Raw genomic sequence first — 12,614 nt, forward strand, 5'->3', positions numbered from 1 at the left:
GACCGGAACACCAACAACCAACACTCACCAAAATAAAACAAAAACCCAACCCACAAAACCGAAACATGACAATGTTGGGACCTGAGGCGGAGGAAAAGGAGGTGCGCAGTTGAGGAGAGGGTCCCACGTGCCTGTAAAATAAGGGCAAAGAGAGTGACCAGCATGGTGTTCTGTGTCATTGCTTCCATTTCCTTTCCCATTGTCAACTTTCTTTTTTCCTTCCACAGTCAACTCAGACATTTGACCTTGAACATGCTTTTTCAAGCAGAATTGTGTTTCCTTTTCCCGCAAGCACAAACATTCCATATGACATTCCATTTCTTTCAGGTCCGACATTTTCACTTTTCACTTTAGTCTCTGCCCTACAATTTTCTTTCAATTCTGACACTTGTTTCAAACTTAAATACCCTCTTCTAGAAACCCAAATTCAGACATCCTAGACATTTAACCTCGCAATAGACTTTAGACCATATTTCCTCACCATGTCGTCAACTGGCCCCCCTCGGGAAGTTAAACCTCCCTACAGTTGCTTTCTCACATTAGAAGTATCCTAGTTTCCATCCAATATAAGATCAACAACTAAATAAGACACAGACGTCTCTGTGAATCACTTTGTTTAACAGGCACAAAGAAAAAAGCCCGTTGATCAACCACACACACACTGCAAAAATAGTTCACTCTTACAGTGCAGTAGTTGAATCAACCTCAAGTTGTTAATAAGCAAAGCCCCTCTCGTCTTGCTTAAAATCCTAAGACCAACTCTACGAATCTCAGGTTTCCCGGAAAAACCCTACGCTGGCCAAGACGTTGACGACAGGACTTGGTGGTCACGAATTTAGAATATATTTATATATATTCTCATTTTCCCAATTGAATTAGAACAAAATCAAATTCCAAATTCACAATATTTTGAACTAAGACAAAATTAGAAAATGCACATCTCACCGACTACTGGTGAAAATTTAGAGTTCGTTGGATAGACGTGAAGTCGCCCGGATCCAACCAAGGAGTCGGTCCTCTCGTCTCTAGAATTTTTGCTGAGGTAGAGGGGAGTCTGAATTAGACCCCGGAGGCCACCCACCGACGTCCCTGAGATTCACCGACGGATCTTCAGTCATCCCACTTCTGACACCAAATTGTTGTGGAATTTTCAGCAGTTAGGCGAGATGAATAAAATAGTCTGGAAAACAATTTGTCTTTTGGGTTTCTTTATATTTGAAGCTTCAATATACACAAGTCTAACAGAGCAGTGTACAAGATAGTGGTCTGAGAGAGTGCGAAGAAAGACGAAAGCAAGATTCTTTTAGGAATTTGGGAGGCGAAGGGTGGGCCAACTGGGCAGGAAAACATGCAGTCTCTTCCGAGCAAGCTTATCAGTGAAGGTCACTTTGTTATTCCTTCATGTACAAAGAATGAGCAGTCCATAGTGAAACAAACTCCAGGTGTCCATAATACAATACAGTACAAACTTATGTTAATACATGTTAAATAATTATTTTCCATAACAACTACAATGCAAACGCGCCGCCGAATCGCCGTCCCTCGCTTTTGGTGAGAACGCAGCATTAGGCTTAACACTAGCCTGTGGTGGGGTCTTTTTCGGTCCCATAATAGCAAAAGTACACTCAATATGGTCCAAAATGTCTATCAAACACAAACCACGTCCGCACTCAAAGAAAGGGGGTGACGAACTGGGACGCCGTGAGCGTGCGTCAGCTTCTCGTGGCCGCCACCGTGGCGCTGTTCGACCGCGTGGTTTGGTTCGTCCGCTGAAAACTAGTTCGTCAGCAGAGACTATATGCTCGCGAATTTAATGTTCTTGAGGCGAAAAGTTCGTGAGCTTAAGCGTTCGTCAGCGGAGGTTTTACTGTACAAGTAAATAAAAGTTATATTAATACATTAATAAGAAATATGGAAGTGAATACTTGCAAAGAAATAAATATAAGTAAAATAAATTGCAGGATGCAGATGCCATAAAACACTGAAAAGATAAAAGGGGTTAGGTCACAGAGTCATTCCTTCGGACATATTACCTACAGAAATGCCGTTCGGCTTTGTTGCTAATGAACTTTTGAGTTGAATAAATGCACAAAGAACTACACTATTCTTTTTTGTTTGCCTCTTAGATTTCATGATGAACTGCCACTTTTAAGTGACAGAAAAATATTTCTGAGCACTGTTGGCGTTGTCATGACTCACAACGCCACTATTCGGCCTGAAGAACATTAGATTTGAAGACGTTGAAGAAGTATGCCCCCCCCAAAAGAAATTGAATGCCCCCCCTCTGTAATTTCTTTCTGCAGTCTCAGTCTGCCTACAGTCCTGAGAATCCTTGATGCACTGGTTCCTGTTCTGAGAGGAATGTTAAGAAATTATGGTTTCTAGACATCTTCCAATTTTGAGTTTGAAATGTTAAAGGAGTAAAATTGAATCCATATTGGGAGTTATTTGAAAGACTGAAAGCAAATAACATGTATCATTCAATAAACAAGATTGTGCATCATTTGAAGTGTTTTATTTGATGTCCAGAAGAGATGTTTCTGCATCCATTGCTGTGGTTGTGTCAACATCGATTTGAAGATCAGGTGTCATCTCAGGGCTGCTTTAGCTCATCGGTCATTCTTTTCATTGATGCTTCAGCAGTGTCTCCAGCAGTTGTCTCCACCTTTGAGGAAGATTTTGAAACTTGAAATTATGCTATTTTAATTCAAAATAAACAAACTAACATTTGACCTAGTTACTTTTGTTAAAGTAGCTAGTGACACTGCTCACATCTTAGTGACGCAGATAGATTAGCTTGTTAGAAGGCAGAATAGCCAATATTTATATTCCAATAAGAGTAATGTTACATTGGAAAATTAAACTCGATTAGAAATTAAAACTGCAGTAAGAGAATAAAAGATACTTGCAAAAATATTTGAGTACTGTGAATGATGAGTAAACTAAGAGTGTAGGTGCCATTTTTTTCTGTTTGAAAAGCATACAATGTAAAAATCCTGACATTTATCAAGAAATTGCAATATTTAAAATAAAATGAATAAATACAGAGGATAAAGGTTCAGGTTAAAATACCTGTAGCGGCTTAACGATTCACTCGCAGTAAAAACGTTTTGTTTTCATTTTATTATGATAGTTTGTTTATTTCCACGGTGCGTTCAAATACAGTCAAAACCTAGTGATAAGCAATCATTTCACTGTGAAAAATTGACTCCATCAGAAGCTCAAAGCTTATAAAATGGGGTCCAACAACCAACCACCAACACAATTTGCATTGCAACCCAATTAGGTTAATATCCACATATTTACAACTTGTAAATAAAAGATATGCCCATCATATTTACAAGAAAAGAATAATCACAAAAATTATCTAGAGACAGATATGAAAAACTATGTACATGTTACATGTGTATCAAATATAACCCTCGTAACCTCTGTTCCATGTACAAGAGAATTTCAAACGCAGAAAGAAACTAAACAGAAATTGGCCACAAAATCATTAGATGCATTTCTCCGAAGTAAGTTATGTTTTAGTTTTCTTTTAAATATGGGAAAAGAAGAAGAATGTTTTATATCATTGTCCAGGTCATTCCACATTTGTGGACCTTTATAACATACACTAAAACGAGTACATGTTAGTTTTCTGTATTTCCCTTTTAACAGCAATCTATTTCTGGTATTTAGAGTATGAGATGAAAAGAATAAAGGAACAAGTTCACACCAACGACTATTTAGTTTGTGAACCACATTATACATTATGCATAGATTGTAAAAAAGATTGTGTTCAGGAAGCTTCAGAAGACCATATCCATGGAAGAGAGCATCTGCGCATCTACGCAGTAGTTGTCTCCGTAGGTAAACTAATGTAATTTATGAGGTCTTTTGAGTTTTTTCAAATCTTGAAATGAAAATTATGACTTCAATGTGTTCAATTTTCGTGACAATTAACATGAGATGAGCTAGCCAGCACTGAATTACAAAGCTATGAGATTGTACAATAAATCTTACTATACTTCATACTAAAACTGCTTTCTTTTTGCCCACTTTGAGGTCTCTGCATGTCAACCAACGTTTAAGCTGTTCCACACTGTGTTGGTATATTGACGCATGTTGAAATTTTCACGCCTGCGACGTCCTCTTCTTCCAAAATGACCATATGCTGGTGTCGCAACTCTGTTTGTTTGGGATTCGTGTACAAATTAATCTGTATCTCGTGATACAAATTTACACTTCTTTCTACAGGTAATTTTTTTATTTTTTTTATACTTACAATGTTTTTATTTACATACATTTTTTTTACGTACAAATGTTTTTTTTTAAAGTACACTTATTTTTACGCACAATTTTTATTTTTTTATTTATTTTTTTAGTACACATTTTCTATTTTATGGGTAAAAATTTTATTTACAGGTAAAATTTTCTTTACGTCCACATTTTTTTTTATTTTTTTTTATTTTTTTACAGGTACACCTTTTTTTACAGGTACAAATCACGTCTTTAACAGTATACAAATTTATACTTTTTTCTACAGGAACACTTAAGGGAGCGTTAAATGGGTTAAACACAGCAAGTTAAGCCTGTAACTAGGAAGACACTCCATAATTGTGATGTATTGCTATGCAAAACACATCAACATGCTGATAAACAAAGCCACACATCAATTTGGGAATACCCCAATGACATCACACACATCCAGCCAAGCAGCGTCTTGGCCACGCCCCTCAAAGAGCGTGACCTCTTTCATGTTCATTGCACTTTGTTAACTGATCTTGTGCGTACTACATGTATATATTGTACAGTTTGCAGTGACACTCAGACTCCTGACTCTGCACCCGTACACAGCCAGCAAGGGCGCACCGAGAAAAGCAAGTACATTTCAACATGGTAAGTCAAAAATATATATGCAATAATGCATGATGTTGGGGTTTCTTTTGGGAGCCAAATGTTACTATATATACATAATGTATTTTTATTTAAAATTGTATAATGTGTGTGTGTGTGGGGGGGGGGGGGGGCTTACTATATGTACAGTATATGCGTTTCTTTCTTTCTTTCTTTCTTTTTTTCTTTTTTTTTTTTTTTAAGCGAAAACCTCCCCAGTCCTTTAATTTCTTTAGAAAAGTAAATCATGTCATTGTGGAGTTCGATTGGCCTCTTTCGATTTTTATAAACATTATAATCGAAGAAAAACGGTTAATTTGTCAAACGAAGGTGTGTGCGTGCGGTAGTTGCAACGTTGTGGAAAGTACCTAGAATGCACCATGTTACTTCTCCCTTTCCGAGAGTGCTTTAAACTGTTTAATGACACCCGCGTTGGAGTTTACTGTAAAACTCATCACTAAACGAAAACAATTGTACATTGTACATTTAAAGACAAGACATGCTTCGTTTTAAATACAAACACCAAATGCTAAAGTCAATGTACCATGCTAACGGGAAATTAGCATCTACTTCCGGGAGTGATATTCCTTCAAATAACAAATATTCACACACAAATGCTGTAGGAACACATACTTACAGATATAGCAATACTCGGTCATACATTCTCCCCAATCTGTGAAAAACAAGTTGTATGGACTATATGCACAAATGACTTCCGCATTCGCCGAATGAGCGCACGCTTCAGCGGAACGCACTGTTAATGTGATGTAAAACTGTAATCCAATATCCTTAACCCACTCAAAAAGAACAGGGTCCGCTCCTTGCTATTATGTCAGAATTTTAAAACTTCTAATTAGATCTCCCAGAGCCGTAATTTTGACCGCTTGAACTCTGGTAATGACCTAATTCCTTAAAATGATTACTACACGGAAATACATACAAGCCGCCTGCATAGCGAGGAAAGCTTTTTTTTTTTCTTTTTTTTTTTTTTTATGTAAATTATATATTATAGCTCCTCTACGGGCCCACAAAATATTTCTCGGGAGCACGTCACGGCTATTTATGCATAAGAGTCCATTATTTCATAAACCTTTTTTGTTTGTAATCACACACTCACACTCACACAAGCTTACCTCTCGTAAGCCACACATGGTCTCCAGGTGGAGAAGCGAACCCAGGCCAACCGGCACTGAAGGTAAGTGACGGTTCCACTCTTCCACCTGGAGCCCATATTTTATAAACGGTTGTGATTTAGGTTTATTTTCTACTCTTCTTGGTTCATTTTAAGTGTATACTCTATTCAATAATGGCACTATACAGCTTCCAGGAGGCCAACACGCGCATCGCAGGAACAGCCTGTATTTGTCGGGAACGCGGAAGTGTGGTGGTGGACCCAAATGCAGGAGGCGAACGAGGCAGGGAGGCAGAGGTGCGGAAAAAAGAAGTAAATTTAATCCAACAAAAACGAAAGTAGCAAACAGGGCTGGGTGGCAACGAATACAAAAATACCAGAGGGAACTATACATGAACAGACGGAAACACTGGCAACATGAACGTGGGGAAACAAGAATAATGGACCGACAAACACTGACACAAAACCCGATAACTAAATACACACACTAATTACACACGACGAGACACAGCTGGGCAAGACACAAGTGGAAGGGGTTGCTGATTGGATGGAACATGAGGATGGGCAGGAAAACACAGGTGGACATGGAAAGGCTTAATGATACTAGGAAAAAACAGGAAATCAAAACATGACAAACTAAAAACCCAACAAAAGCAAAGCAAAACCCACCCTAAATAGAACCAAAACATGACAGTATTTATTTTGTTGGCCATTATTTCAGTATATTCTTATTTCACTTTGTTTTTCATTTATTTTCAGGTTGTTGTTTCAAGTTAAGAGTTGAGTTTTAAATTATTCACAATATTATACATAATATGGCGCGAATTATATACACAAGGTGATGTCCCAGGTTAGCACAGTAAGTCCCAAGGCTTGTGAAAATAATAATAGAACAAAAACATAAGATAAAATAAATATCAGTAACGGTAAGAGAGATGTTTATTCCGTTTGAATGGATGCAACAGAATGAAAATGCAGGTGGCTTCAATTTCACGTGATATTTATTGACAAGATTATTTGTAGTTGACAAATGTAATGTAATGTAATACAGTGTTTAAGAATAAAATGTTCAATGTGAAGGGATGAGTCGGCATGAGGCTATGATTGTAGTTGTGAATAGTTGAGTTTTTTCTGTTGACATCTATAAATGTTTGTATTAATCATGATTTAAATATCAATCAAAATAATCTCGATTATTTTTTTTCTGCTAATATAAAATGTTTTTCTATATACAGTACATGCCATATGTATATTTTATACATCCTTCTAATGTCTATTTTGTTGTTTGCTCAGGATTTGAAACATCTTGAAGATACAAAGATATCTTTTGAGGATGAGAGGAGTGACTGGAGCCCATACGAGCTGCACCTGGCGCAGCTGTTCTGCTCCATGGCCTCACAGCTCGAGAGGCAGCGACGAAAGCGCCTAAATTGGAAGAAAAGAGCCGAGGAGCTTGAGGGCTGTCTGGAGACCTGGATGGAGACCATGTGGATCCAGCTGCAACTCCCCAACCAACAACACAATGACAGCGAGACCCTCGTCGGAGGCAGCTTATCGGTTAGCTCCTCACCTCCTTTCTTTGATTGGTTGAATTATGGGCAGCACGGTGTACTAGTGGTTAGGATGTCATTCATTCGGGAGCCGTTCACGTAAAAGAACCGTTCAAAAGACTGGCTCTTTTATTTATTTATTTTGCCATTTTCAAAAAAATGACATGACATGACATATGGAATAGTCCGAACAATAACATTCAATGAAGTTTTATTCTCTTATAACATAAGAAAATATAAATGTGTAGTGTACAACAGTTTACATACATTGACCAGCACGTGCACGTGTACAATGCACCAGCGATATTTTGACTGTTTAGCTGTCACATCTATCAAATCTACCTTTTAGCCACTCACTTCTACTAGGTCGTGAGTCCTTCGGCAGCTCCTCCTCTCCCCCTGCCCAGTTTTTCTCCCGCACTGATGTTGTACGCCTCCTCTCCCCTTCATTCCGTCTCTCTTTTCTAACGTCTGCCATGGCGCTAAAACAGGCATGCGCAGTGAGCGGTCTCCTCTCTCTCTTTTTGTTATTTGTTTCAGAGTTTAACGACCCAATTACAAGTACAGTAAATTGTTTGATTGACACGAATACGCGAAGTTGACGCTCCCTCCAAAAGCGAACGGTCGGTGCGCGCGGTTGGCGGGGGGTAGGCATTGTAGGGGGACGAACGGCTCTCGATAAAGACTCAGTTCCCATCGTTCACGTCGACGAGCCGTTCAAAAGACTCGTTCGTGACCGACACATCACTAGAGACAAGCATGGTCTCCCAGGCGGAGAAGCGAACCCACACCAACCGGCACCGGTTGGTTTATGATAAACCTAAATCACAATTCTTTTTCCACTATTCTTGGTTCCTTTTAAGTGTATACTCTATTCAATAACGGCACTATACTGCCTCCAGGAGGCCAACACGCGCATCGCAGGAGCAGCCTGTATTAATTTTGTTGGCCATTATTTCAGTATATTCTTATTTTTTTTCACTTTGTTTTTCATTTATTTTCAGGTTGTTCTTTCAAGTTAAGAGTTGAGTTTTAAATTATTCATGATATATACATAATATGGCACGAATTATACACAAGGTGACGTCCCAGGTTAGCGCAGTAAGTCCCAAGCCTTGTGAAAATAAAACTCAGTAAGGGTAAGAGAGATGTTTATTCCGTTTGAATGGATGCAACAGAATGAAAATGCAGGTGGCTTGAATTTCACATATTTATTTACAAGATCATTTGTAGTTGACAAATGTAATCGAGTGTTTAAGAATAAAATGTTCAACGTGCAGGGATGAGTCGGCATGAGGCTATGATTGTAGTTGTGAATAGTTGATTTTTTCTGTTGACATCTATACATTTTTTTATTAATCGTGATTTCAATATCAATCAAAATAATCTCTATTACTGTTTTTCTGCCAATGTCAAATGTTTTTCTATATACAGTACATGCAGGGCCGGCCCTACATGATTTGGTACCCTAGGCGAAAATGTACATGGTAGCCCCCCCCAATCCCATAAAAAAAACACACACAAAAAAAAATTATAGATATATTATATTTAATAGCACACCACACAATAAATACCAAATTCCACAAACAAATAAAAATAAGAAAAATAACAGAAGTACAATGCAATGCAACTTTTGATTGCAATTTTTGCAAAATGACAGTATTTAAAACCTCAAAATGTTTTCACTATGTACATTAATAATTGTGTAAGATACAAAAAATAGTAAATGTATCAATATACAAACTTTGATATATCGTAAAACTTTGGCAATAAGGTGATTCACAGATAATGTGAATAGTGTGCAAAAAAACTTCACTAAATAACTTAGGAACATAACGGCAAATACTTAAAATAGTGCACGCCGGGACCTCCTTGCAGCAAAGGCATCAATTGGTGCGTCAAAGGATAGCTGCCTGGATACTTCTTGATTGATGCTGATAAGTGCCACTCTAGTTAGCCGTTCTTGTGACATGGTAGACCTTAAATAGTTTTTATTAGTTTAAGCTTGGAAAAGCATCTCTCAGCTGATGCTACAGTCACTGATATGGTAGCAGCCACTCTGAGTGCTACCCACATGTTGGGATAGATTTCTCTAAGTTTTTTCTCCTCTAGAAAAACTAAAAGTTCCATGCTTGACATATTGGATTTTGGCCAGGTAAGAAATGACTGCATCTCTGCTAAGAGTGTTTTTTTGTTTTTTTAGTACATATTGCACAAATAAGTAGACTCAGAGAAAAAGGCTTGTTAATTCCAGGCCTAGCAGACATGTTGCTACCCATAACAGTCATGGAGATCATAGAAAATACTAGATGTAGTCGTTTTTGTTGTGGGTTGCTTTTTTTTTTTTTTTCATTAGTTAATTTGATTAAATTGAAGATTTTGTAATCTATGCATCCTATTACAACCTTACTTTCATGTTGTGAGTCAAGTGCGTATTCTACAGAAAACATTTTGTCAATATTTTGGAAATTGTTCTTCTGTTTATTGAGATATTGAACATCCATCCATCCATCCATTTTCTTGACCGCTTATTCCTCACAAGGGTCGCGGGGAGATATTGAACAAAATCTTTACATTTTTCAAAGGTGGTATACTCATATATGCTGAGCACTGTACATGATGCAGCAATAACTGATATAACTGAAATAGTCACCTGGATCTAGAAGATCGAGCTTTGTGTCACTCAAAGTACTGCTGATTGGTGCTTGACTGGCTGTTGCTTCAGCTGTACATGAAACAAAATACATCACTTCAAATAATTTTGGTGTTAAAGCAGGGAAAACAAATCCTTTTTTTCATTATGATAGAATACAATGTCAGAAATTATGGCTGTTTGTATTAAATGCACCATCCATGCACTTACATTCAGTAGCCTCTGGTGAAGATGACACTGAAGGATTGTTTACCACAGCTTCTTTTTGTGTTTGTGTTTTTTAAATTTTCTTTTTTTTCCTTTCTGCAATTTGGCGCCCCCTCCACAAGATGGCGCCCTAGGCGACCGCCTAGCTCGCCTGTAGCCTGGGCCGGCCCTGCCTCCCCCTACCTTTCATTCATTGTAATCGGCAGCAGCGGGTCAGGTTCAGGGCGCCAGGACAGCAGGTCGTGAACTCAGTCATTTATTTGAAAAAGAAGTAATAAAAAAAAGGAACTTAATAAAATATATTTATTTACTATATAACACATTTTATGTTAGAAAACACGAGAGGGGGGGAGGGCTTTTTGTGTTTGTGTTTTTTAAATTTTATTTTTTTTCCTTTCTGCAATTTGGCGCCCCCTCCACAAGATGGCGCCCTAGGCGACCGCCTAGCTCGCCTGGAGCCTTGGGTACATGCCATATGTATATTTTATACATTCTTCTCATGTCTATTTTGTTGTTTGCTCAGGATTTGAAACATCTTGAAGATACAAAGATATCATTTGAGGATGAGAGGAGTGACTGGAGCCCATACGAGCTGCACCTGGCGCAGCTGTTCTGCTCCATGGCCTCACAGCTCGAGAGGAGGCGAGGAAAGCGCCGAAATTGGAAGAAAAGAGCCGAGGAGCTTGAGGGCTGTCTGGAGACCTGGATGGAGACCATGTGGATCCAGCTGCAACTCCCCAACCAACAACACGATGACAGCGAGACCCTCGTCGGAGGCAGCTTATCGGTTAGCTCCTCATCTCCTTTCTTTGATTGGTTGAATTATGGGCAGCACGGTGTACTAATGGTTAGGATGTCTGCCTCACAGACTCCTTAGTATCATTTTTCTTTTGTGGTGTTTGCAAGTTGCACATGAGCTTTTCCTCTATATCAAACATCTTTACATGTTAGCTTGAGCTTCATTTAAAGGGGAACTCAAACAACTCCATTAGTCTAAACACGATATTCTGATTTATACTGCCTTTGTGGAATTTTAATTAAGCATGAATGTCCATTTGGTTTTATCTGTTGCAATTTTGCCACTAGCTGTCGACTGAAAATGACATCACAGCGCCCAAGGGCGCAGGTGGCGACCAGTTGTTTTCTGGGTTTTTGTCATGTGACGATCACAAGCTGAGCCCTTATGATGTCATTTCAAGTCGACAGCAGGCGGCAGTAAATGTGTAATAATTTTGATAGGGTTGATGAATTGTTTAATTGACAGTTGGTGTCTCTTTTATTTTCAGAGTGACGGCATGAAGACAAATGAAAAGAAAGAGCCAAGAAAAGAAGAGAAAGAAAAGAACAAGAAGGAGCGTGCCGCCAAAGAGAAGAAAGAAAGGAAGGAAGAGAAGAAGCGTGAGGCCAAAGACAAAAAAAAAAGGAAAGAGCACGAGAGGAAACTAAAGAAGGAAAAGAAGGAGCGTGAGGAGAAGGAGAAAAAAGAAAGGAAGGAACATGAGAAAAAAAGAAAAGAAGCAAAAGAAGGAGTGTGAGAAGAAAGAAAGGAAGAAGCAATAGAGGAAAGAGAAGAAAATAATACAAAATGTGTGAGAAAAAAAAAAGCTGAAGAAAAAGGTGACCTCCTGTGAGAGGCTGACCAATCCCTGTCACTGTCAATGACTTCATCCATTTGCACTTTCTATTCATTTATCTCTTTTCCTTTTTTTTTAATTGATTTTAAATAAAATATTTCTAAAATAAACAATTTTGCAGACTGTATTTATTGATGTTTGTTTACCGAAAATAATAAAATATTAGTAACAAATAAATGCTGATATGTACGTTATGTTTTATTCAAGAATTGTTTATGTATTGCAAAGAAATGAAAAATGACTTTTTCAATAATGCAGGTGAACTATTTAGTTCAATGATATCGTGACAATTAATGGTAAATTATTCTCAATTTTTAAACAACAATACAGTACAGCTGGGAGAAAACTGCAACAAATGTAAATGTTTTGAAACCTGTTACCTGGCTTAGAACATTAATGATATATGCTATATTTTGTCATCAATGTGGACAGATGTAATTTTACTCTTTTGTGTGTCAAAAAAAATACTGCTGTTTCATCCGAAAATAGCTGCTTGTACTTTGTGTAAAGGACAGATTAGGTAAACAAAGAATATATACAGATCTACTCTATATTTCTTT

At 38.0% G+C, this 12,614-nt stretch overlaps 1 protein-coding gene across 1 annotated transcript; it reads left to right on the forward strand.

Annotated features, from left to right (window-relative positions):
* The first annotated feature begins 5,990 nt into the window (after positions 1-5,990).
* LOC144003320 (uncharacterized) lies at positions 5,991-12,080 on the forward strand. The gene is made up of 4 exons (XM_077499449.1): positions 5,991-6,073; positions 7,304-7,567; positions 10,944-11,207; positions 11,707-12,080. Exons 2-4 carry the CDS (start codon positions 7,400-7,402, stop codon positions 11,953-11,955), a joined length of 681 nt encoding a protein of 226 aa, XP_077355575.1. The 5' UTR covers positions 5,991-6,073; positions 7,304-7,399; the 3' UTR covers positions 11,956-12,080.
* The last annotated feature ends 534 nt before the right edge of the window (positions 12,081-12,614 follow it).

The sequence above is a fragment of the Festucalex cinctus genome, chromosome 1 (assembly GCF_051991245.1).
Source record: "Festucalex cinctus isolate MCC-2025b chromosome 1, RoL_Fcin_1.0, whole genome shotgun sequence".
NCBI lineage: Eukaryota > Metazoa > Chordata > Actinopteri > Syngnathiformes > Syngnathidae > Festucalex > Festucalex cinctus.

What these genes read in the sequence shown, in the direction of transcription:
- LOC144003320 (XM_077499449.1), top strand. Translation starts at nt 7,400, where the DNA reads ATGGCCTCACAGCTCGAGAGGCAGCGACGAAAGCGCCTAAATTGGAAG. An exon ending in TCGTCGGAGGCAGCTTATCG is followed by an intron (nt 7,568 to 10,943) that starts GTTAGCTCCTCA and finishes TTGTTTGCTCAG; the next exon opens with GATTTGAAACATCTTGAAGA. An exon ending in TCGTCGGAGGCAGCTTATCG is followed by an intron (nt 11,208 to 11,706) that starts GTTAGCTCCTCA and finishes TTTTATTTTCAG; the next exon opens with AGTGACGGCATGAAGACAAA.